This window comes from Thermobia domestica, chromosome 2 (genome assembly GCF_964235325.1).
Source record: "Thermobia domestica chromosome 2, izTheDome1.hap1.1, whole genome shotgun sequence".
Classification (NCBI taxonomy): domain Eukaryota; kingdom Metazoa; phylum Arthropoda; class Insecta; order Zygentoma; family Lepismatidae; genus Thermobia; species Thermobia domestica.
In genome coordinates this window covers 201,042,590-201,066,923 of record NC_137455.1, presented here as the reverse complement: position 1 = coordinate 201,066,923, position 24,334 = coordinate 201,042,590, and the positions used below count along the sequence as shown (strand labels likewise).

The 24,334-nt window shown below is 35.8% G+C and overlaps 1 protein-coding gene across 1 annotated transcript in view; it reads right to left on the bottom strand.

Annotated features, from left to right (window-relative positions):
- The window catches only part of LOC145678355 (uncharacterized), a 231,622-nt gene that overhangs the window by 112,676 nt on the left and 94,612 nt on the right, over positions 1-24,334 (bottom strand). Inside the window, exon 2 of the mRNA XM_081748409.1 lies at positions 23,719-24,286. Within this exon, the coding sequence (XP_081604535.1) occupies positions 23,719-23,896 (178 nt within the window). The 5' untranslated portion in view covers positions 23,897-24,286. The remainder of the gene's footprint in view (positions 1-23,718; positions 24,287-24,334) is intronic.

Genomic DNA, 24,334 nt, shown 5'->3' with positions numbered 1-24,334 from the left:
GCATCCTAAGTGCTAATGTGTCTGTTAGTTTAATATGCCACATTGTACCCTATGGAGCTCGTAAGTTCATTTTTAATACAGTAATTATATGCCTGAATTATATACCACAGTGAAATTAAAAATACACTTATATGCATTTTTAGTACAAGCAGTATTCATCCACAATTTAAGTCTATAAACGAGCGGACAAAACTAGCTACATACAGAGTAGTTACTGTCAGTATAAAAATAAATTTAATTTTTTTTTGTTCTACAAAATATGTAGATTAGAGAAAAGTGTTCACAACTTTTCATCTTTATGGGACGTTTTTCGTTATTACAATGACTTCGTTCGCACTTGCTGTCACCATTTCCTTTGCCAACTTCGTCTGTTAGGCTCTGAAACACGTCGCCCATATTCTTTACCTTTATTGCGTTTCTCCCCTTTGCTAGTTAGGGTTGGATGTTCACAGATGCAGTTTATTGGCGTAGTCTCCCACCCCAACCAGCCCTTATTGCCCTATCTGTATTATCTCTGTAGCAAAATTTGGCTTTCCCCGCTTTTTCCCTCTATTATGTTTTTCATCTCCCTGGTTGCAATACAATCCTCAAGGCACGAGTGCTCCCCTGACGCCTCTATATACTCTACTATATGTAGAAACACCAACACTGAAGGAATATTGATGATGGAGATGAGTCAACGTGGAACCAACCACCAGACAGTGGCGGGTGTATGTATTGTTCGCAACGACGGATATTAGTGGTAATGAATCAAGAAAACAATAAGGAAGACATATTGTGTTCTTGTCTGTGGGACACAACGAGGGGGTGCTATTTTGAGAAATTCTATTTAGAAATCAGACATGAAATTAGGAAGGAAAGACAAGCACAATATCTACAATTACACATGAATTTTCCGTAGAAACACCATTCATCTCTCTCCTTATCAACCACATCATTGACATTTGTGTGTTAGCAGTTTGTGAGTTTATGAAACAACCGTAGGTAGTGATTCAGGGCGAGAATAGGGAGACCTTACAATACAAGAAATGAGATGAAACAGCGAGCGGTTTGTGGTCTTACAATACAATTTTAAATAAATATATTACATTTTCGTATATATTTTTCATATTCACACCAGGCAAATGCCGGGATGATACCTAACACAATGATCCCAGGCCGTTTCCTACCTTCCTTGTTTCTTTGTTCCTCCCCAATTACCCGGGTAGTGTAATCGCTGACAGGCGTCATCCCCCCTACATGACGGGCTAACATGGCCATAGACGCCAAAAGCCCAGAAATCTAATTCTTAATCCCAGTCCTAATTTCTCATATTTATTCAGGTTAACATTTTCACCACTATTAAGTCTGTTCTTTGAAAATGAGACCTTGATTAGGATATTTAACAATTTTATGTTCTTATGTTATTGTAACAAGTATTTTTTAAAAAAGTCTTCATAAATCATATTTCTGAAATAAAATTTCACTCTCTGATTAGGATATTTAACAATTTTATGTTCCTATATTATTGTAACAAGTATTTTTAAAAGTATTCATAAATCATTTCTGAAATTAAATTAGTGAACCCCTTAACTTACTGCACTATAGGAAATTTCTTTCATTTGTCCACTGAACGCTCATTAGAGAAAATACTTCTTCAGTTGCTGCATTACTGTTTGGAATTGCAAACTAAAATTGTGAAATTAAAAAGAAAAAAGTTTACTGAAGATTTCAAGGCAATTGTTATTTCTGAAAAATTCACGCCACTTCCCGTCAAGAGTTAAAATTTGATGTAATAAAAATAAAAGGTTAGCATAGATGATTCATCGGGTCACAAAACACTGGATATTTAGAAGTACAGGATGATTCTTATAGAACCGACCCGATAAATTTCCTAATAATTCTGCAGGCGATGTGTAATATATAACCGATCAAAAAGAACTAATGTGCAGATAGCCCGACAGATAACAGCATAGTTCAAGGACATGAAACATCGTTTCTTTCTCAATCACACAATCTCTAAAGGATTGTGGCCTTCCAAAATCCTCGATCAGTGCAGCTCGGATTCTTTCTGTAGAGTTCATTGAAGGATATGGCTATATAAATAAATCTCGCGTGTTAAAACAGTTGAAGCACAATATTTCAGATGAAATTAAGAGTTCACCAGAGGAACACTGCAGTGGGTCACGGGGAATATACACGGAGGGCAACGGCGTAATGAAAACAGCTCTCACTTTCAAGCACTGCTTTGATTTCAATAAGCGTAACACAATTCAAAGTAAATCTTAAGCAAATTACTTCACTATCTACACGTTATATTTTGTGGGGTCGGTTCTATAAGAACCTCCCCTGTATAAGATTTACAAAGATGGATGACGAAGGGTGTCCTAAAATAAGTGACGAATTTAATATGCTTAATAGAATGCTTTTTAAAGAATAATGACAAATATTTTTACACCATTACAATGCATAAATGTTTGGATTTAAGAAGTTTGTTTTACGCAACATGTCTTCTGATAAGGTTGGTAACACTGTTCTTATAAGTATCCGTGTGGTGTGGATTTTGGTCTGGTGGAGTGGCAGGCTCGTATTTCTTTTCAAGACGAGGGTGGGAGTGCAGTGACAATTAATGGAGAACAGTACCACAATAAGGTTAAGATTTTTTAGTTTATTATTATTATTATTATTATTATTATTATTATTATTATTATTATTATTATTATTATTATTATTATTATTATTATTATTGCCGCATTTGAACGGAAATGATATGAAACTCAGGTGGTTTCAACAAGATGATACTACCTTCCGTGATACGACTATCTTGTTGTGTGCTAAATTCCTGGGCCAGATCATCTTTTGAAGTGATGACCAGAACTGGCCACTTACATCATGTGACCTTACTTCTTGCTACTACTTCCTGTTGGGGCTTCTGGCGTCTCAAAGGTTTAAAGCAAACAAACTCTGAACAGTGCCAGGTCAAGGAGAAATTTGAACGTATCAGCAACACCAATGAGATAGTATATGCAAAGATAATAGAGAGAGAGAGAGAAGTCCTGCAGAGCAAGTCGTCGAGTAAGTATGCCAGATATAATTTTTCATTCTTAAGCCGCAATATTTCTCCGTTATAGTTGATGTAACAATATTTACCATTTTGTAAATATATAGTATTTTATTACCAAGTTCCAGATACATATATTCAACGTGTGCGCCGTTGATCACACAGCATATGTACAAACGAGATCCAGTTCATTCTATACGTTCATAGCGTTCCCGTCAATGTTCGTCACAGCAACAGTGATACATTCTTTCAGTTCTTGTAGCAGGGACGTGCGCAGCAATTTGCTTCAAGAGTGGGTCCAAACTATTTCCGATGGGGATGCAAATTCAATATGATGATAAATTCTATTAAAATTTGTACAATTTCTCCTAAAACTAGGCTAAATTTACAAAGTTGGGATTTCGGGAGGGTAGGCTCCCAAGATCCACTCCCCTGCGTATATCCCTATCTTGTAATCTTGGTAGATAAACTGTGTTTTTCACATACCTCCACAGAAAGAAATCGCTTGATGTGAGATCTGGATACCTCCACAGATAGTGTTTTGTAACCCGATGAATCATTTATGTTAACCCTGTATATACTGCACCAGTACCACAGTACAAGTCAAATCACAACTTTATTTATGTTCAATTACTCACATAACATGGTTTAAGAATTGCTATAATTTCTTGTAACTTTTTAAAAAGACAAAATACATCTGATTAGAATGGTGAACAATTTAATAATAATTTGAAATGCCTGCCGGGCTGCTAGACATGCTGAAAAACGATAAAAAGCAGGATGTGTCCGGCAAAAGCCTGAGGGATGGCAACCCTAACCCTTGGTTAAAACAATTCTAAACCTCGAATAATACAGTTACAATTACTATAATTTTAAACTGAATTCACATTTTAACATTGATAAATAAGTAAAACGTGCTGATTAATAATTTTGTACACGACTTGTTTTAATAATATATAAAATAACATTTTATAGTAAGGATTTAATGCTGCTTGTACGTGACTTTCGAAGTTTCTCCTTTGCTATTGTTATCATATGTTTGGCCGTTATTCTAGACACAGAGATACGTTTATCTCCTTATGTGAGCTTCAGATCATTATGTTGTGTCCTCCTCTTGCAAAATGGCTTAACGTTGTAGTCACGCTAGGAGTGCTTACAAAATGGGGTCACAAAATTCTTCCTTCTTTCTTTCCTCACACTTGAACAACAATTGAATTAAACATTTCATTTAGTCTGCTATACGTACATCATGAAGGAAGTTGTACTTCATTTATGTCCTTTTTTCTTCTTCTCCACAACAGATAACCGTTTGTCTTATGTGTTATGCTATTTAAGTTTCATTTAACTTTTGTTCATACTTGGTTTCCAACGGCGAGTTCAAAAACTTGTTTATTAAGACGAGACTATTGGGATTGCAATAATCACTAGTCTAGTTCATAGAAGTAAGTTTTCATAAAAAGGTTATGGATGGAAGGGAACGAGAAAAATTAAGAAGTTTTTATGAAACAGTTGTGGAAAGAAAAGGGAAAAATTAAGGAGTTACTTTTCATGAAATGTTGTACAAGGGGAAGCAGGCCTGCAGCCAGTCCAAAAACTTAGGGGGGTCCCGGCTGAAGTTAGGGGGGCCCGATCCAACCATATGATAGTTCATCACGATATTATAGTTCTTTTGCAAGCCTACTGTAAAACTTTTAGGGGGCCAGCAAAAATTTAGGGGGGACCCGGCCCCCCTAGACCCCCTTGGATACGGGCCTGAGGGGAAGGGAAAAGAAAGGGAAAAATTAGGAAATAAGTTTTCATGAAATGGTTGTGGCAGTGAAAGGAAAAAATGAAATGAAATCTTTCAGTTTAAGTCCCATGATTATACCCTTTAGGCTAAGGGAACTGATGATTAAAGTAAGTGAATGATGATGGAAGAATTGGTGGAATGAGAAGATGGGAGGAAATGGGAGCACGATATTGTCAATCGCAAGCTTACTTGGCCGGGGATCGAGCCAGGGACCCCCCGCACCAGAGGTAAGCGTTCTACCATTGAGGCACTGTGCCTCCGGCAAAAATTAAGAAGTAAAGTTTCATGAAAGGGTCATGGAAGAGAAACGGAAAATTAAGAACTACGTAACTTTTCATGAAAAGGAAAACTTAAGACAGAAGGGCAAAAGAGTTATGAAATTTATTCAATTATCCCGCCATTGGAGGGGGGTCACTTACCCAGGGGTAAAAGTCGACCTGAGAAGATAGGGGGACGCATGACGTCATGCCGTCCCCCGTGCCTATCTTTGCTCATTGTAATTTTTTGCGAAGTGGAGGGACGCCATAGATAATTTTTGGAAGTGGGGTAACGGTGTCCCCCCGCGTTCCCCCTCACTTTTACCCCTGCGTTTACCACAAATGCAGAGATTACCATGTACTACAGTTCTCAGTTAATTCCTTCGTCTAGACTTAGCAATTGGGAATGACTAATTGTTCGAAGATTTCTAGCCAATCACGTCAAAGACAGCCAATTGTTCGATTTCCGGATTCACATTTCGTACTTACGTTGAAAGTTTAAGATTTTAATTTTTACAATGATTTTTAGAAATCAATTCTGTAAAGAAAAAAAAAATGAAATTTCTGTGATGTCACAGCCCAAACGAAAAGCTCTGAATAGTCAGACAACTTGGTAGATGCTTAAACAATGATCAGCATATTTGTTCCCGATTTTTTGAGGTAATCCACAAATATTGTGTTCCCACCAAGAACTAAACTCGAGGTTTACACAAAAAGTACGGTACGTATTCAAATAATTCATGCACTCCTTCAACCTACATCAGGTTTCCCGAATCAATTCGCTCCTAATATTTGGAAATGCTATTGTTTGTAATCTAGTCCATTAGTTCGTAAATAACAGTGATTTCGCTTATCGCAACTACAGTATAACTTACAACCAATTTATCGAATAATAGTCCTGCTAGAATTCAGACAAATTATACCTTTCTCAAATATATATATATATATATATATATATATATATATATATATATATATATATATATATATATATATATATATATAAATGAAATTATTTCTTTTTTCCTTGAACATCCCACACTTATGGCCTTCAGGCTAAAGGAGGCGGATGATTCATGAACGTTGTGAAATTATTTTTGATACTCACCCACCGAGAATCGAACCCGGAACCACGTGTATCAAAGATACATAAGCTAGTCATTAGATCAACGGGGAAAGCTCCAGATGATAGATTTGTAATGGATGATGTATTACAGGATGTCCAGAATGGGACTGACGGTTTTTAAAAATGTATAGTTTCAATATGGTCAGAGATACAGAAGAAGAAAAAAACATGCATTTTAAAGGAGAACTCAAGAAGTTTATTTGGTCTTACAAGTCATTCTAACTTAGTCTCAATCCACCTGAGCTCCATTTGTAACTCTTACAATATCTAGCCTGAACTCAATCTCTCTCCATGTATTCTGTGAGGTGTTACTGAAGCAATCGCACTGCTAATACGGTTCTTCAGTTCATCAAGGTTACGCATCTTTTCACTAGAATACACAAGGTCTTTCACATACCCCACGGGAAGAAGTCCAGGTGGTAACATCAGGAGAGCGTGAAGGCCACCTAATTGGCCCATCACAGACTATCCAACGGTCAGGAAATTCAGTATCAAGGTACTCTCTCACTTGTAGGCTCCAATGTGGTGAGGCACTATCCAATTGGAATATCACTTGAGGTTGCAAATGTTGTAACTGGGGAACAGCGAAGTGTTGAAGCATATCTAAGAACACATTTCCTGTTATGGTTTGCTCTATGAAAAAGAAGGGGCCTATAACTGCATTATCTGTTAAAGCACATCAAACATTCAATTTGGTACTTCCCTAGAATGTTCTATGTAGGCATGCGGATTCTCAGATCATCATATCCTAACATTCTGTCTGTTAACACAGCCAGACAAGTGGAAAGTTGCCTCATCAGAGAAAACAACGTTCAACAGAAAATTATGATCATAATCAATCATGTCCAGAATTTCAGTAGCAAATGATGCTTTCTGTGGCTTATCGTTGGGCTTAATTTCTTGCAACGATTGCACCATATACGCGCGCAAACGTAATCGTGTGTGTACCACATCGTGCACTGTTGACTTTGGAATTGTTAGTCGCCTGCTCGCTGCCCGAATTGACTTCCTCGGGCTACGCGAGAAACAGTCTTTTATTGCTTCCACATTTTCTTCTGACACACGCGATGTACCACCGCTGTGTTGTTTCATTACACTTCTCGTTGATAAAAATTGATACTTCCACGCCTGGATACTGTTGCGTGATGGAGGATCCTTGTGGTAAACATGTCGAAAGTTTCGTTGAACTTGAACAACACATTTTGTCTCTGCAAACCACCACACGCATTGCGCCTTTTCGACTGCCGACGCCATTTCTGTTTATCGGCAATACTAGCGCCGTCACCGGTAGTTGTTCAAGTATGAGAATTTACTGAACTAAACTTTTTGAGTTTTCCTTCAATATGAATGTTTTTTCTTCTATATCTCTGACCATATTAAAACTATACACTTTAAAAAAAAACGTCAGTCCTACTCTGCACACCCTGTATTTGTCGATTAGAGTACATTTAAAGTTTCAATAAACCTATTCCTATTATGAGGAAGGAAAGCGATTAATGGTTTCTGAAATAATCTCACGAAATTAGCAAGTTTAACAATAGGATGGCCACAACATCTTCGAACAAATTCGACCTGAGTTTGGACTCAATAATTCAGGAGAAATTACTAAATAAGGCTTCGACTAAATTTAACTCAAAATGGTTCAAGTGTTCCAGGTTACGATCAACTTGGCTAAAAATTAGAGCCTTTTTTTCTCTAAATCACGCACGTATTCAAGAAGGTAGCTCAAGCGGCTGAGGCTTGTAATTAATTTACTGTTTATTACTTATTAATATGTGCATTTTACTGAAAAGTACTTCTAAAAATGATTATCTCACAGTACAAAACAGCTGCTTTGTGGAGGTGCACAGTAAAAATTTTAAGGTGTTGTTGTAAAGGCTCAAAAGTCGTTATACTATATCTAATCATTCAGTAAAATATTCATAATTTTATAAGATTTGTAAAATTCTTTACGTATTTTTATAATTATTTATATCTATGAAAGTAATTTATGAATACATTTTCTGATTCATATATTACACTAGAAGTGGCCTTTTCAAAAATGTTTTTCGATTTTTAGAAATTTCATTTTTCGATTTTTCGAAATATCCGTTTTTTGAAATTTTTTCGTTAACTCCGAAAAATTTGTCATTTTCCGATAATTTTTCGCTTTTCGAAAATTTTCTCGTTTCCCGCTTTTTTAAAAATCGTTTTCCGTTTTTTGAATAATTTTTTGTGTATCGAAAACTTTTTCGCTTTTGAAAAATTCATTTTTCGAAAAGGTATTTTTCGGAAAAAATGTCGCCACTCCTATATTATATATCAGGCTATTAAACTTCACATAAACCCCTGGACGTATTTAACTTGCATATACCCAATATATAGAAAGATAAAATTATGGTTATAATTTGACCACATATAAATATAGTTTTACCTAACTGTACAATGGATATGATATGGGCGCCGATACTAGCGGTCGAGGGATCGTAGCTCCCTAGAGTTTGCTTGGGCCCCCAGACTGAATATATTTGCTTGGATATATATCAACGAAACACACATAACGGAATTACCCACCCCACCTCGCCCAAAGTTGTACAAAAATCGGCGCTGGTACGTGTTCAAGATGTAGCAACATAAAATAATCTAACTGTTCTCTTTAAAATAATGTCTGGGAACATTATTTACGAATTATTCATTATTTGCAGTAGGTACATCAGATTAAATGGAAATACCATTATGTCAACGTCAGACTGAATTGTTTTTGTTTGATTTTATTGAAATAAAACTTGTTTTGAGACTTCCGAACACACTTTTAATCATACAAAGTAAAAATGTGCTCTCTCTTTGGCTTTCCAACAAAAATACTGTATGTATTCTTATAAACACCTTTTAGAGTCTAAATCGAAATAAGTCTAAGTTGATTGAATTAAATTATATTTGACTTTGATTTGAAGGTAAAATGAAAGTTAAATTTAAATTGTAACCTACATACAGTACATACATCCTATAACATTAGTAAATAACAATATTTGATTTTATTTTTTTTTCCTGCAAGTACACAAAACCTGCAAGTACACAAGAGTAAAATGGCACATAACAACGTTGTTGAGCTTACTGAAGGTATAGCTGGAAATGCATCATTATGTAATAATAAGGTACCATAATACTAAACTGTTAAGTGGCTCCACTTGTAATGTTTTACTTTTGCTCGCTGAGGTTCTTGTATTATTAACAGGTAAAGATTAACAACTGAATGTCTAGGATATAATTATATTTCGTCTTTCACAAAAGCGGTTCTCTCTGATCTTCAATTTAGTTAATGTAACAGCCAATCCATTAAATATATTCTATTACACTTTCGTCAAACGTTATATTACTTTCATTTGTAATGTATGTTAAAAATAATTGAAAACTAACTTCCTACATTTACTAAGAACAATACTTCCTAGATATATTTCTATTGCCCTTCACACATTTTTCTATTACCTTTAACACATAGGTTTTCTCGGGGTATTATCGTTTGTTCCCATATTCTCATTCCAACAATTCTTCCATTATCACTCACTTGCTTTAATCATCCGTCTTCCTTAGCCTAAAGGTCACAAACGTGGGATGTTAAACTGAAAGATTTCATTTCGTTTAATTGTTCCCTATAAAAGAAATGCATTTATAGCTTGGCTCACGAATCTCTGCCGCGGTTGGGGGCAAAAAAAGAATTAGAATCGCGGCAGAGATTCGTGAGCTCCCTATTTCTAAAGCAATTTAAGAACTGAGTTTACACTCAATAATGCAAGTTAATAGAGTCTGAATAAATTCTTAATGGAAATTGATTAAAATTCAATCTTGTTAGATCAGCACTCGAAAAGATAGAGAAGAATTGATTCCTTTTTTTTCTGTTTTAATTGTTTTGCGAAGTTTGGAACTAGACCCAAACTCAGTAGGGATCAGTATTGCACTATGGGAGGTTGATTAAGCTTGACTCTTTTCATCTTTCATTTGAATTTTCTAAAATAGAAAAGAAACAAATATTAATTTTAAGAATAACACATATATATATTTACACTATCGATGAAAGCTATCTGATCAATACTGGGTATGGTGAAAAAAAATGTTGGAATTCCCATAATCAAACTTAAAATATTGCGTCATGAAGATATCATAAATATTTCGCAAAACTGAGCTACATTTTACAATTTTATTTCGATAAAGGCACAAATCCTCACAAGTTCGTGAAGAAATTTACCCTCTTCAGTCCATAGGTACACACATAGTTGCACCTCTGGTTTTTATTTATTTTATTTTATTTATTTTTTTCTTCTATTCTGAGGTTTACATCGTAGTAGAAACTGCTTTGTAACGTTTGTGTACCTCCCACCTGTGTTTATTACTAATCTTGTTCATTACATGGCATCAACAGTCATCATATTTCAAGCAATAGTTACAAAAAACAAAGGTGGACTGTTTAGTGCCAGGACTCTAGAGATTATGCTGTTTATGGATAAGATACGTAACCAAAAGTAACGGACGAAAGATGATTCAATAGCTTTTTTTCTGGAAATTTCCGTGTCTTATGATGTTCCTCGAAGTGCCCAACCAAGCACAGAAAAAGTGAATGATATTAAAAGTCGAACAAGACCGATCATGAAACAACTACAGTAATCGAGTTGCTCGATGATTTTCAACCTACTAGTTTTCTACAAATACTAAGGCCAGCCTACTTTCTATGATAATCGATGATGGGGGCCTTTAAACTAAGATCAGTTTGCTTTCTACGAACATACATTCTATGATTCGAAATTTGTTCAAAATCAGACGAAATATACATGATGTTCTTGAAGTGCTTTCATCAGTGTACATTAAAAGTATAGTTAAATTGTGTTACGTATCTCTCCAGAAATTGTGAAAAAGTAAGACCTCATACAGGGTAATAAACATGTCTAAATGGTGTGATACAGATACATTTTTCAGCTTCCTCCAATTTGAATAAATGCACTAAACTTTCACGCATCTAGTTTTCGAAATAAGGATTCAATTAGCTTACATCCTTGTGTTAACCTATTTCGTATCATATGAGTAAACTTAAGCCAGCAAGCGCATAATGGCTCTGTAATACAGGCTCCCAAGAGTTCCAGGTTCGATCCTAAACCCATAGGAGTATGAGGGTGACAACATCCTGTTTATGGTTTCTTTGGATTCTTCTCTTTCTATCCCTCTATCTCCATTTAATCAACTTTTCCATAATCATTTACTAGCATATAATATCAGTTTCCTGTGGTTTACAGTGCACAATGGCAGGACGCTAAAAGAATGTATTAGACCCTATTATTTTCATACATACAACGGAATAAAAGTCTGGAAAAGTATAGAACAAGTGCTCTGTGTAATCGTGTGTACCTTCCGCAACACAATAATATAATTTTGAACGTTGAGTCTTCAATCAGACTATCTGAATAAAGAGATAGCGAACTCTTGAATGGCAATCCAGAAGTAATAATGCTAGAAACTAATGCGCTGATCAGTTCAACTTTCGCTGTTTGATCTGCCATACCTCTTCACAGCCTGTAACGCCAAAAATTGTCTTAGAGTGACAACAAGATTTATTACAGCTTCACTCATTTGGGGGATTTACAATACCATTAAAATTTTTAAATAATAATAGTTTTTCATGTCCGTATTTTCGAAATGAAGAATTGGTTGATAATAGTTAATCCTTTACAATGAAAGTGACTTTAAAAAAAATGTGATTATGAAGAAAAAATAAGTTTTGTGTCAAATGTATTCTCAATAATATGAGAATAATGATAAACACAGTCTCCTTTATATATATGTTGTTAAATCGTGTCATCATTTATTAAAATGTTACATGAAAAATCTTGTACTGTAACAACAAAATAAATAAATAAACAAAAGCAATTCATATTGTATATTGTGTTACGAATACCTAAACATTCCACGTTGTACAGACGACTTAAGAACTAAAATTTACACAACGTAATCTAACCGAAAACTACAACAAAATCGTAAAAAAGAAACAATAATATATCAGTCGGGAGGAGAGATCAAAGAAAACTAATAATGATTCATAATTATATTCATTATCTATTCCATGCCCTTTAGGCTAAAGGAAACGGGAACCGAACCCGGAACAATACGTGTCATCATTATAATTTTCATCTAGAAGCATATAGTACATAACTGAGCAGCATATATGTCTATTGTCGTAACATAGATATGAAATCATGTATAATTCTGTAATAATGAATTTTCTCTTATACTAAAGTAGAAATTTATTTAATTTCTTGTGCATAATATTTTGCACACAATGCATTTTTGATGTGGGATTGGCCTGAGAACGTTCTGCTTTCCTTAGGAAATTTCTGTCTAAAGTGTGTATACACACAAGTAAAATATTCACCGTTGAAAAGCTTTCATTTTTTACTCGTAGCGGAGAAAACGTGTAAAAGAAAGGCAGATGATCCAAGGGAACATCCATTGAATTACGTGGGAGAAATGGGAGTGGCACAATCGTTTTTTTCCTTATTATCTGATGGGCTTCCTGAGAAAAAGAAAATACTCTCAATAAAAATGTCAGCCATTCTTACACTCGATGGGTAACTTCTGGTTAGGCAATTTAGATCACATCAATGAGGTAAGTATGTGAATAACTTATTATTATTATTATTTGTAGATTACGTGATACTGATTGGAAATTATGATACCTTTACTTATTTAGAAATGGAAGACCTTGAGAATGTGCACAATATAGTAGTTAGACATATAACATAATAATAATATATGTCATAAAAATAGTGGTAGCTTTCTGGTATTTTTTTTTTTTTATTAAGTAGAAAGGAAAGAAATCCAATAAGAAGGATGAGAAACTAAAACTCTTCCTGTTTAGTTGCAGAAACTACTGGATTGGCAATTAATTTGTTCTACATTTTTTTTTCTCCAAAATTTCCCATAATACTTTCTCTTTACACGAAAGCTAAATTGACAACAGTAAAAGAAGAAGAAGTCAGATAACAATTATTAGATACATCTTACTTGTGTTTTCTAAATACGATATACTGCACTTCTGTATATCATTCAACAACAGAGTTGTCTGACCATCCGATGAAGTTTGTTTAAGGTTGAAAGTTGAGTTTTCCCTTTGTTAATTTTTGTTTTCTCTTTCCATTCTTTCCAAATTTGTATTTTGTATTTACTGGCATTGATCTTTGAAGAAACCTCTTTATACTAAAATATGAAATATGGGAAGGGAGGAAAGAAAAAAACTTAATTTTTGAGTAAGAGTACGAACACCATTTTCCAATCTCCAGTATACAGTGGCGGATCTAGAAAGTAAAAACTGGGGGTGGGGCAATCAGAACCAAAACTATGATAGTATATCATGAGTTTACTATAAACTTCCAAACATATATAAATAATGGCTCAAATTATTTTTGGCACTGAAAAACTGGGGGAGCTAGCCCCCCCTGGCCCCGGGCTGGATCCGCTACGGAAAGTGTACGCTATTTCTTTTTGTAAAGTAAAAGATGTGTTTTTCTTCCTTAATTCACTTCCAACATCGTTCATTATTTATTATTCGTTTCATACGTACTATACTAAGGGACAGGATTTGTGATGTTTTAAGGCGACATTCCGAGTTCCTTAACAAATAAGTGATGCTATGTTGCCACGTCTTGATAAAGCAAGTGTATCTACCACACTCCAACGTAGCGTTACAACCTTCGTTTCATTCGCCTATAGCCCACAAACCATCGATTGTGGCCCACGCTTTAAGCTGCGATAGCGTAGTCGGTAATGAATCTACCTTACCAACTGGACGATCCTTGTTCGATTCTCATTGGGCTAGGGAAAGTTCTCTTATTCTGAGTGTGGTGCTAACTACATAACCTCATGACTGATGAAGTCCAGAAAATGTGGAGCCATTCTATCTCCACAGACACACCTAGGTCTTCATAGCCTATTCTGAAAGGGGAACGACTTTTACCTCATACTAACATAATTAGTAGAATTATGGACAATGAGAATTAATCGAGATTTTTTCCCGTTACCCTTTTCAATGAGTTAATCTAATTTTTAACCTGATTGAAAATATTAAAGAATGAGAGCTAGAGCATACTGTCTCCACTTTTATGCTAACGAAGAAATCAAAACGAAAAAAATCATCCTTATAGAGGCTGTTAATGAACTCCGTGTCATAAATCTGGGAGGTGATTCTAGACACCAAAATATGAAAAAAAAAAAATGTTAATATTGTATAAATATGCCCTAAATCGAATAGTATTCGAGCGAGAGGCTACCGGAAATGAGAGAAAAGCAACTTTAGAACCGTGTTTCTTAGAGATGTCACACCTACTGCAATTCTGTCGTGGCCCATAAATGATCTTTATCTGCGAGATTCGTTGCATGTCTATAGTGTGCCCAAAAAGTCCCGTATCATAGAAAAAAAAACAAACAAAGTAATTCTTTAATGTGATAACCTTGAGTTCCACATACGTTTGTAAGCAGAATCACAGCTTGTTGAGCACGCAGGACACATACTCTGACACAAATCCGCAAAGAACCCGTACTTTTGCATTTCTTCAGCAATTGTTTCACGGCTGTTGTTGGGGACACTATCGATTGAATTCACTAGGAATATCTCGGTGTGAGTAAACTTTACGTCCATACAACAGTGTTATTTCCACATGTTCGTTCTGCGACAGCATCATTCACCACAACAAAGAAACGAAAAGAAAACACAATTTTCCCTATGGTGCGGGGCTTTTAGGACACCCTGTACATAGCTATCCCCTATGGTTATGCAACAACGGATACTATTTAAAACTCTTCCGCCATGTTGAATCCGATGGCAATATTCACTTACTGACAACGATTTCCTGTTTCCTGAAAAGCGAAACGTTTTATTTAACGTCTCATAGTTGTGCCTTATAGTTATAAGATAAAAGAAGACAGCTAATTACTGAAAATGAATGTTTATGAAAGAATTAGTGGAATGAGTTGAGTTGAGTTGATTTTGAGTTTAACGTCCCATTCAGCAGCGAGGCTATATCAGACGTGGACCTACTGATTAACGTGGAATCCGAACCACATGAGCTCCCGCCGGGAATCGAACCTGGGTCTCCCGCGCTAAAGGCGCGTCCGCAATTGGTGGAATGAGAAGCTAGGAATTAGGGTCACCCACAGAACAGACGAGACAGAACTCTTCTGACAGAAACAGATACACTTTCTGAGACATGACATCATCTTCACGACACTTTTTCGAGACAAGACCGCCTCAACTCTTATATCATAAGCAACCCTTGTGTGAGGAAACGAGAGAAACTCGAGAAAACCCACGGACCCGATGTTGTTCAGCACAAACTCACATGGTCTGGGATTAAACTAGTGAATGGAATTCTTAATAAGCAACAGCAATGGGAAAGGGAGTCAAGTTGAACCAATATTTAATCTTTTTAAAGTTACTTTTCAAAAAGATTATTTCTTTACTTTCACTTAAGAAGGTGTTGCTCATTCACCAATAAACTTTGGTTCATAGTTTCTACATTATTATCACTGGAATTAACCAGGATTTCTAATAATACCAAACACATACTTTTCGGATGCAAAAGTTGGAAGAAAAATCAGTATTTTTCCGGAAAGTTTTGAGAAAATAAAAGTCCAGCAGCCTATTCGGGAGCCTCTAGTGGGTAAAAGGATGCAAGTACCCAGGGCCGTGCCGTGGGGGGGGCGACGGCCTTGGGCGCCGAAGTAAGGGGGCGAAAAATCGGGAGAGAAAGGGGCAAAAGAAAGGAAAATTACTTGGAATATATGATGGGGGCGCCGTCGTGTACTCTCGCCCCGGGCGCTGATTTTCCACGGCACGGCACTGAAGGTACCTCCACGAAAGATAGCTCAAGAAATAACACAGTCCCTTCCCACGTGGCCCTTTTCGAAATATTGAAATATAGATAATAACTACGAAGGTAAAGAATATTATCGAACCATACATGTAGTGCGAAATTAGGGAAAACTAAATAAAGAAAAATACAGCTTAAGAAGGCCCGACTTGTATCCTAATTACTGTAGATTCATGGTATGTACGTCATTGTCTTCAGAGTAAAGGCTTTGAGTTGACACTACATACAATTGTCAAGACTCGTAAATTTGGGAGAAATTCGGGAAATGTCGAAACACGTTATTTAGCAATTTTATAAATAATTGCAAGGTAAATATTTGAAATGTAAAAATATCCATGGCCATAGAATTTAGCCATTGGAATAATGCTCATATTTATCATTGAATACTGGGAGTTCTGACGGATAGGTGCTGATTGCCACGGGTGCTGACTGCCACAGCCAATTATTGGTGCTGACTGCCACGACTGTCGCTGATTGCAAATATGAAGGTGCTGACTGCCACGACGGCGTGCTGACTGCCACGAGCCTGGGAGAAATTGTATTTGGAAAGAGAGGAATTTAATTACTCATGACTATTAATTAATTTAGTAGGGATTAATTTAGTAATCATCACAGCAAATCTATGTGGTATCCTATAAGTTACAAAGGTGCTCACTAAGTGGAACGACATACACTTGGATGTTTATAAAGGGATTGTCTTTTCTGTTATATGTACAATTTGCACATTTCATTGTTTATATTAATTGTTTTATTGTATTATTTAATGGAAATGATGGTCTGAAGCCAGCTGACAAGGGAAGTTGGGGAGAAGCACTCGCCTGCAGAGAAATAAGCATGTCATTTGAAGGACCAATTCATGCTGATTATTACAGGTAATAAAACTCCTGTACGTTGAGAAGTGTACGAGATATTCAGCTTGGAAATTTATATGAGAAAATGAGTGGATGCACGTTTCAATGCGTTAAGTCAGCGTTTCCCAACCGGTGTGCCGCGAATAGACCGCTGGTGTGCCGCGAGGAAATCGAAACAAAATTATTAATTCTATAGCAACCAAATTGCAAGACATAGGAAAAAAAATATACATTTTTGTATTTCACATTACTATTAATTTCTACCATGGAAAAAAATACTGTAATTGTAATACATTATTCTTCATCTATTACTGTGTAGCAGACAGTATTTCGGCTCGTACACATTTCTACGTTTAGCTGCTATGTTACGCTTCAATTAAGTCACACTAACACCGAGAAATGGAAGCACTTGTACGGTACGCGTCAAGTGAACCTTCGTAGAACACTCTTTCGCAAGTGAATGACAGAACAACACTTTGTTCAACAGCTGTGTTTTGATTTCGACGCATCGCAAGCTGTGTGATTGCAATAATAAGCACCGGTTTTGGTTAAAACAGCAAAGTTAAAAGTACAAGACATTTGTTTGTTCGTTCGTCATTTAGTGATCTTCGTTCTTAGTGAAAGGTTGGATACAGTTTTCGAAAAAGAAAGCGTATTTTTAAAAATCTGAGTTCTATATTTCATTGCAATTGTTTTCTATTTTAATATTAGAATAAAAAAAATAAGCACAATGAATTAGCATAGGGCAAAACCAGTAATCGAACTTTCATCTCTGTGAGGAGGAGATCAGTAATCACAGAAAAAAATTACCATAATATTTTATATTTGCAAATAATAATAATAATAATAATAATAATAATAATAATAATAATAATAATAATAATAATAATAATATCTATGAGTGTGCCGCGAGAAGTCAAGTTACACTCGTAGTGTGCCGCAAGTTGAAAAAGGTTGGGAAACGCTGCGTTAAGTATTCTCACCCATGACGAAGCCTGATGGTTTGAACTTGCTATTGCTTGATCACTGGGGTCCATTCACAGACAAATTGTCCATTACAAGTTGCATGACGGATGGCAAGGACCTAATGATTGAGAAGATACCAAAGAATTGCACATGATTTGTGCAACCATTTGATGTATTTTGATTCTGATCAATCAAAGATTATGGCAGGAGATTTGTACATAGTATGAATCTTCTTCATCTGGACGTTTCTGTACCAACGAAACAATCAAATAAAGTTCGTGTCCATAGGAATCACTTCCGATCACCGCAATACATTGGATTGTTTCAGTTTGCGTCCTGCAAGGCAGGTTACGAACAAATTATAGGCCTATAACTTTTGAATCACTTGTCGAATTTGCTTTCTGCTTTGATTCTGCGAGCTGTTCCCTTGACGGATGCAACGCAATTGCACATATAAAATGTTCATGGTGCAATGGAGTCTTTTGCTTGCGTCATTTCTTCATAAAACAGAACAACAACAGTGATCAATTTTCATCTCTAACCTATGATTATTGTGAACAATGTAATGACTAATTGTATCTAACAAACCCGTTAGTTATTGCGAAACACTTTTTTTCTGTTACTTCCGATAGTTTTCAATTCGTATGTCAATATTCGTTGCTAATTATGTTGTACTTAACGCGTATAAATGCGTATAGGCCTATCCTCATTTTCTCATATAAACTTCCAAGTTGAATATCTCGAACCGTTCTCAACCGTACAGGAATTTTATTAGCTTGTTATAATCAGCATGAATTGGGACTTTAAATGGCATGCTTAGTTTCTATGCAGGCGAGTGCTTTCTCCTGAACTTCCCTTGTGAGGTACAGCTAGCAGTGCTCTTTTTGATGGAACTTTCAAGAGCTGCTCGAAACAATTTGCACAGCTGTACACAGTTCATGCTGACATAGGGAGTTCAAGTGAGAATACATAAAACGTACCAATTTTGTACGCACCGCTCCCTGACAAAACTGAAAGTACACTCATGTCCAAAATTATTGTCGCATATCTATAACTGTCTTCTTGTAAGAATATAATTTGATAATTTTGCAGAGTACTTTTAATACTTATATTATGTGTATAATCAGGAAATTTATATTTGTGATAAATTTCATAGGAAAATAATTATAAATACGAAAATCATAATGAGTAAAATAAAATGTAACTAAATGGTCAAGAAAATTTTATTTCCGTTTTATTGTTCTTATTTACTGCTCTTTCGACATGAAATTTACCACATACTTGTCTTCGCCGATTATACACATACTAACATTATAAGAAATACCAGGCGAATTTATTATCAAATTATATTACTAGAACAACATATTTATAATCATGTGACAATAATTTTGGACATGAGTGTACATACAGAGACCTGTTTACCTTTGTTAGGTGTTGGTCTGAACAACACGATCCTAAGGATCATCTAGTTTCTTTCATGCTTCTTGGCGTCCGGTAATGTTACGTCTAGCAACTTTCTCTCAGGCTCGTGGCAGTCAGCACGCCATCGTGGCAGTCAGCACCTTGATATTCGCAATCAACGCCAGTCGTGGCAATCAGCACCAATAATTGGCTGTGGCAGTCAGCACCCCACCGTTCTGACAGTGGTCACTTTCTATAATATAATTTACTTCATTAGAAATAGAAGAACAAAAGCGACTTGTGCATTTAAAAGAAAGTATTTTTGCAACAGTGCATATCATAAAGATCATGTTAACGACGGACTCACTATTTATAATTGTACTGAGATTAAATAAACTACGCAAAATAACACAGCTGATCTTAACCTCCGCTCTTTGATATCATTGGAATGCAATGAGTAAACATTAGTTGTGATTGTGTTGAGTTGTTATTACCTTGATGGAAAAGCGAGATACCAACGAAAATTATTTGCTTACTTGAAAGTTTTGACATTATGTTGATTTTAGCTGCATAATAAGCGATATTAATTTCCATTCGAGGTACAGAGTTCAACCTCTACATTAATACATGTAACAGTTACATGTTTATAACTTACTTAACAATATACAGGATATTGTTACAGGTTAGCACATACAGTGTAGGTTCATTAAAAAGCGTTCTGGCTTTTAATGCCATCTTCACTTGTTGAAATTACTTTTCTCGTAGATGGAAGAGGCGAAGTATAGCCGAACTCAAAGGAATAATGTTCAAACGAACTTTAGTTAGCATCCTTTTTACAATAACACTATCTATGGCTTTGGATTGGGTATTATAACAAAAATGAAATACTGACCAAGGCTTCAATACACACTGTATTTTAAACTATAATATGCTACCGTTTGGGATATGTACCATATCTTTCATGAGACACTATCTATATAGTTTACAATACAGTGTGTGTTGAAGCTTTTGTATTTCTTTTGCTACAATATCGTTTTTTTTTTTTTTTTTTTTTACAGCTGATAATTTCATAATATTTAAAATGAATATATGTTATTTTAAAAGAGCAATACATTACTTTAAAAATAATAATGTAGAAAGTCCAACAGGTTTCAGAATAACTTCGTAGGTGAGTGTCCTACTCAACAATAGATCCGTCGCTGGCGTTGCATGCGTGAAATTGTGTTCCGACCTACCGCCATTTCACTATACGTCGACGGCCCTTATTTTTGGAATACGCCTCATAGATTGGAAGCCACCTTTTCCAAACAACTTTCCTCTCTTTCTATTTTCTCGTATCTTTACTCATAACGAAGGTGGTTGATCCCAGACTTTTGGGACACCCTATATAAGAATTTGTTGAATAAATTGTGTTCTATTTGATTCGCAATAAGTAAGCCCATTAATTATATATAAGTTATCGTACAATAGTATTAAATGAGTATGTACGTATCACTGCTTTCCATCTGCAAATTAGCGAGATGATTAAAAAAAAATCGTCCTTCAGCAATCCCAAAGACATTAAAATAATGCAATGTATAAAATGAACTTCGTGATAGAAAATTCAGACGCTGTGGGCAGACCCTAGCCAATATTTAGTTAAGGACCTTCACTATACTATTTACCACTTTTCTTAATGTTTTGTAAATGACAAATTATACCCATTTTGTAAAGTTGGTCACTTAATTGTTAAAAGTCACTTTTTCTTTCGAGGCGGACCACGAAGGCCCGAGAGCGATGAGTGAGAGTAAAAGCTCCACAGTTTTGCGGCTTTGACGTTCATCGAGGTGATGCAGTCAGCAAAGCATCATGCTCTGGTTTCCTTTATTTCCCTAAGTTGCCTCACCCATTTGTAACCCACAGCCACATTGGAATAAGTGAATAATTAAGGAAAATTTCCCGTCTATACCGTGAATCGAACTGGGGGTACCTAGCTGGCAGTCTGTTTATTTCACGTCTATCTTATCGCGAAGCAAACCTTGTCCTTGTTGCAATGTTAGTTTGGGGTATGTTTTCAAAACCTACAAGCCTTATTATCTCCGTATCGTATAAGTTGATTTCCTCTTTGCAAATGATTCCTCAACCACAATAAATCCTCTTCAAAAAGGGTTTTACCACTTCTGCCCGAAGTGACATTTTAGACGATTCTGCAGGTGCTGCAATCGTCCGTTTCGGTCCCTTCGAGTGGATAACAAGAAACAGTCACTGTCTTAAAACTTGGGGGCGGAAGTTGATGAAATATCATCTTTTTCCTTGTGTCGCGGACACAATACCCATCAAATACAATTAATATTACACCCCGTTGCTAAACGAAAAGTGGTAATTTTAAAGTGCTGTTTTATTTTGCATATTTTGCCAATTTTCAGCTTTTAGGTCATTTTTTCGATTTTATGTTATTTTTGGTGAGTTTTCCTATGTTTCTCTGACTTTTTTCGTCATTTGTGATATGTTTCGGTAATTTTTGATTATTTTTGTTTTTAATTTCGCACTATGCTCGAGGTTGTATTGAGGTAAACACATGTTCTCGTAAGATAATTTAAAAAAAGTAAATAAATAGAATTTGAACTTCAGACGATCTTTGTTCCTATGTTGTCAAGACAATGGTGGTATACTGCAACCACATACAAGATAAGTGGAAAAAACTTGAAGTTTTCATTTTCATTAAATATTTCCAAAATTAATTTGTATGTGTATAGTATTTTAAAAATAATTTCTGACGTTTAAATTTGTTACATTTTCGACGGTCTGTATTTTGGCGGACAGAGGCAGCATGCCTGTGAAGTCACTCTTGCCCGAATGAGTTCCTGATTTTCACTTTCCGATTTTTCATATACAATTTGTTAATTCGAAACAATAATTACACGATTTGCGTTGAGACATTGTTTCTTTATGTTTGTAGTAACGCACAGGACATGGAAACACACAATGCTACATAGTAGGCCGAGACGCAGGAAATAAGTACATTTTTACACTGAATAATTTGCGTATTTGGTTTAATCTTTAAATTGTTTTGACTTATATTTTATTTGGTTATTTTAATTTAAAGTCAAACTTACATATTTCAACTGAAGAAGGTACTTTTTTTTATCGCGGATAGGATATCTTATTTTGTATATTTATTGTACTCTTTAAAAGTTACAGTTTCAAATTTAATCATAATTTTCGTATGAAGGTAACCAAGAAAGTTTAGTCGCTTTTTGTAGAGGTTTGTGTTCTATCGGTTTCCATGACTTGAATACGAATGCAGATAAGGCGAAGGTCAGTTGTTGGTGTGGGTATATCTAACATACTACCTACCTGATTGTGGCAGTTCAGTTACACCGTGAACGTGCGTAAGAACAGAGTGAACATGGGAACTCCACAGAGCGTCATAAAAGCATGCATGCTGGAAGAATTCAAACTAGGGTCAAACGTCGCTGCAGCGGGGCGGAAGATTTATGCCAGGCCTTTGGTGAGGGTGTCGTGAGTACGCGGACAGTGTAGCGGTGGTTTAATAACTTTAGAGACGATGACGAAGACGTACCACGTGCCGGAAGACCTTTACTTACGGTCCTGTCCTGTACCCATCTGCACAGTTCATTCATTCAGTTTCTGAAAATCCTCGGAGAGAGCGTGATTCAAGCTTTGCTAGGGGTAGAAAACTTCGGATACAATCACAAGTAGTGGTTCGGATCCAACGTTCTTTGGAAATCACGTCCTTCATCCCTTATAGTTGCATAATGATACAGAGTAAAATCAAAACTGTAAAATGTCCTATGATTTATGCTATACATCTGGAGAAAGTTATGCAACATTCCAAAAGTGCTGAAGACATCTACGATACACTTCACCTGAATTACAAGAAGTCAGTCTATTAGATACACCAAAATACTTATATTGGATGCCGGCAGAACACTAATATCATGAACAATTAGATCTACCAACAGAATGTGACAGCAGTTGCGTCCAACAAACATCATTCTTTTCAAAATTATCATTATCATGCAACGACATCAAATAAGAAACGATATTTCACAACAGAACTCGGAGGTCAAATTACACAACCATCAGAATAAGTCTGCTGCATGGACTAGGAGGATCGCACTTCTATTTGTGTATAGTTACACCTCAAGTATAGTGGTGTATTTGTAATATATGTCATCGTTTTAATTGATATTACCATTTAAAAAGAAAACTGACATTCCTGAAACTCCCTGTATTAATTGAAGAAAGAGATCTTTGTAACTGTTGGTGCACTTTCATTAACTCGACGTTGAAACTTCTTTCCATTCCATCTCTCTCAAAGAGATTCGAATTACAATCTATTTGCTGGCAATTTTATATTTAAAAAAATGAGAAAAATTTTTAAAAATTGTCACTTACCTTTTTTCGCTGTCGACTCATCACCGAATCCGGGCGCCGAAAGCGAAGAGCTAACATCACTCAACGACGACAAATCTTCTTCATCCTTCAGCGGGTAGCGAAAACTATGGCGCAGTGGAGTCATTCTAAGAAGCCTTGGAACAGCTTCAGGTTCTTCTGTGGTTCGAAATAAAACCATAATTATAACAGGTGAACACTAGCACCAGAAGCAGTTTACACACACACTCACACACACGCACGTACACAACAATCACAAATGATGCTGATATAATGTCCTCAGCATTGCCTTTGCTGCAACTGGAATTCGGTCATCCATGTTTTTTTGTTTATTTCTTCACTTGTATTGCAATTTTTTTCTTAAAGAGTAGTTTCAATGCACTTTGAGAAAAATAAAACACACGGAAATGACTTAATTTAACCAACAAGAAGAAATGGAAGTATACTTGTTTTTTTCCTCTTCTAACCACCAGTGTCTTTGAATTCACAAGAGTCCTCTTGGCAGTCTTCTTTCTTCCACCCTGTTATTCCGTCTTCTCGGGGTGGCGGTGTTTCCTGCCCAGGAGCTCTCCTGTCAAAAGAGAAAAAACCAAAGATAATTAGAAGTGGGTCCAACCAG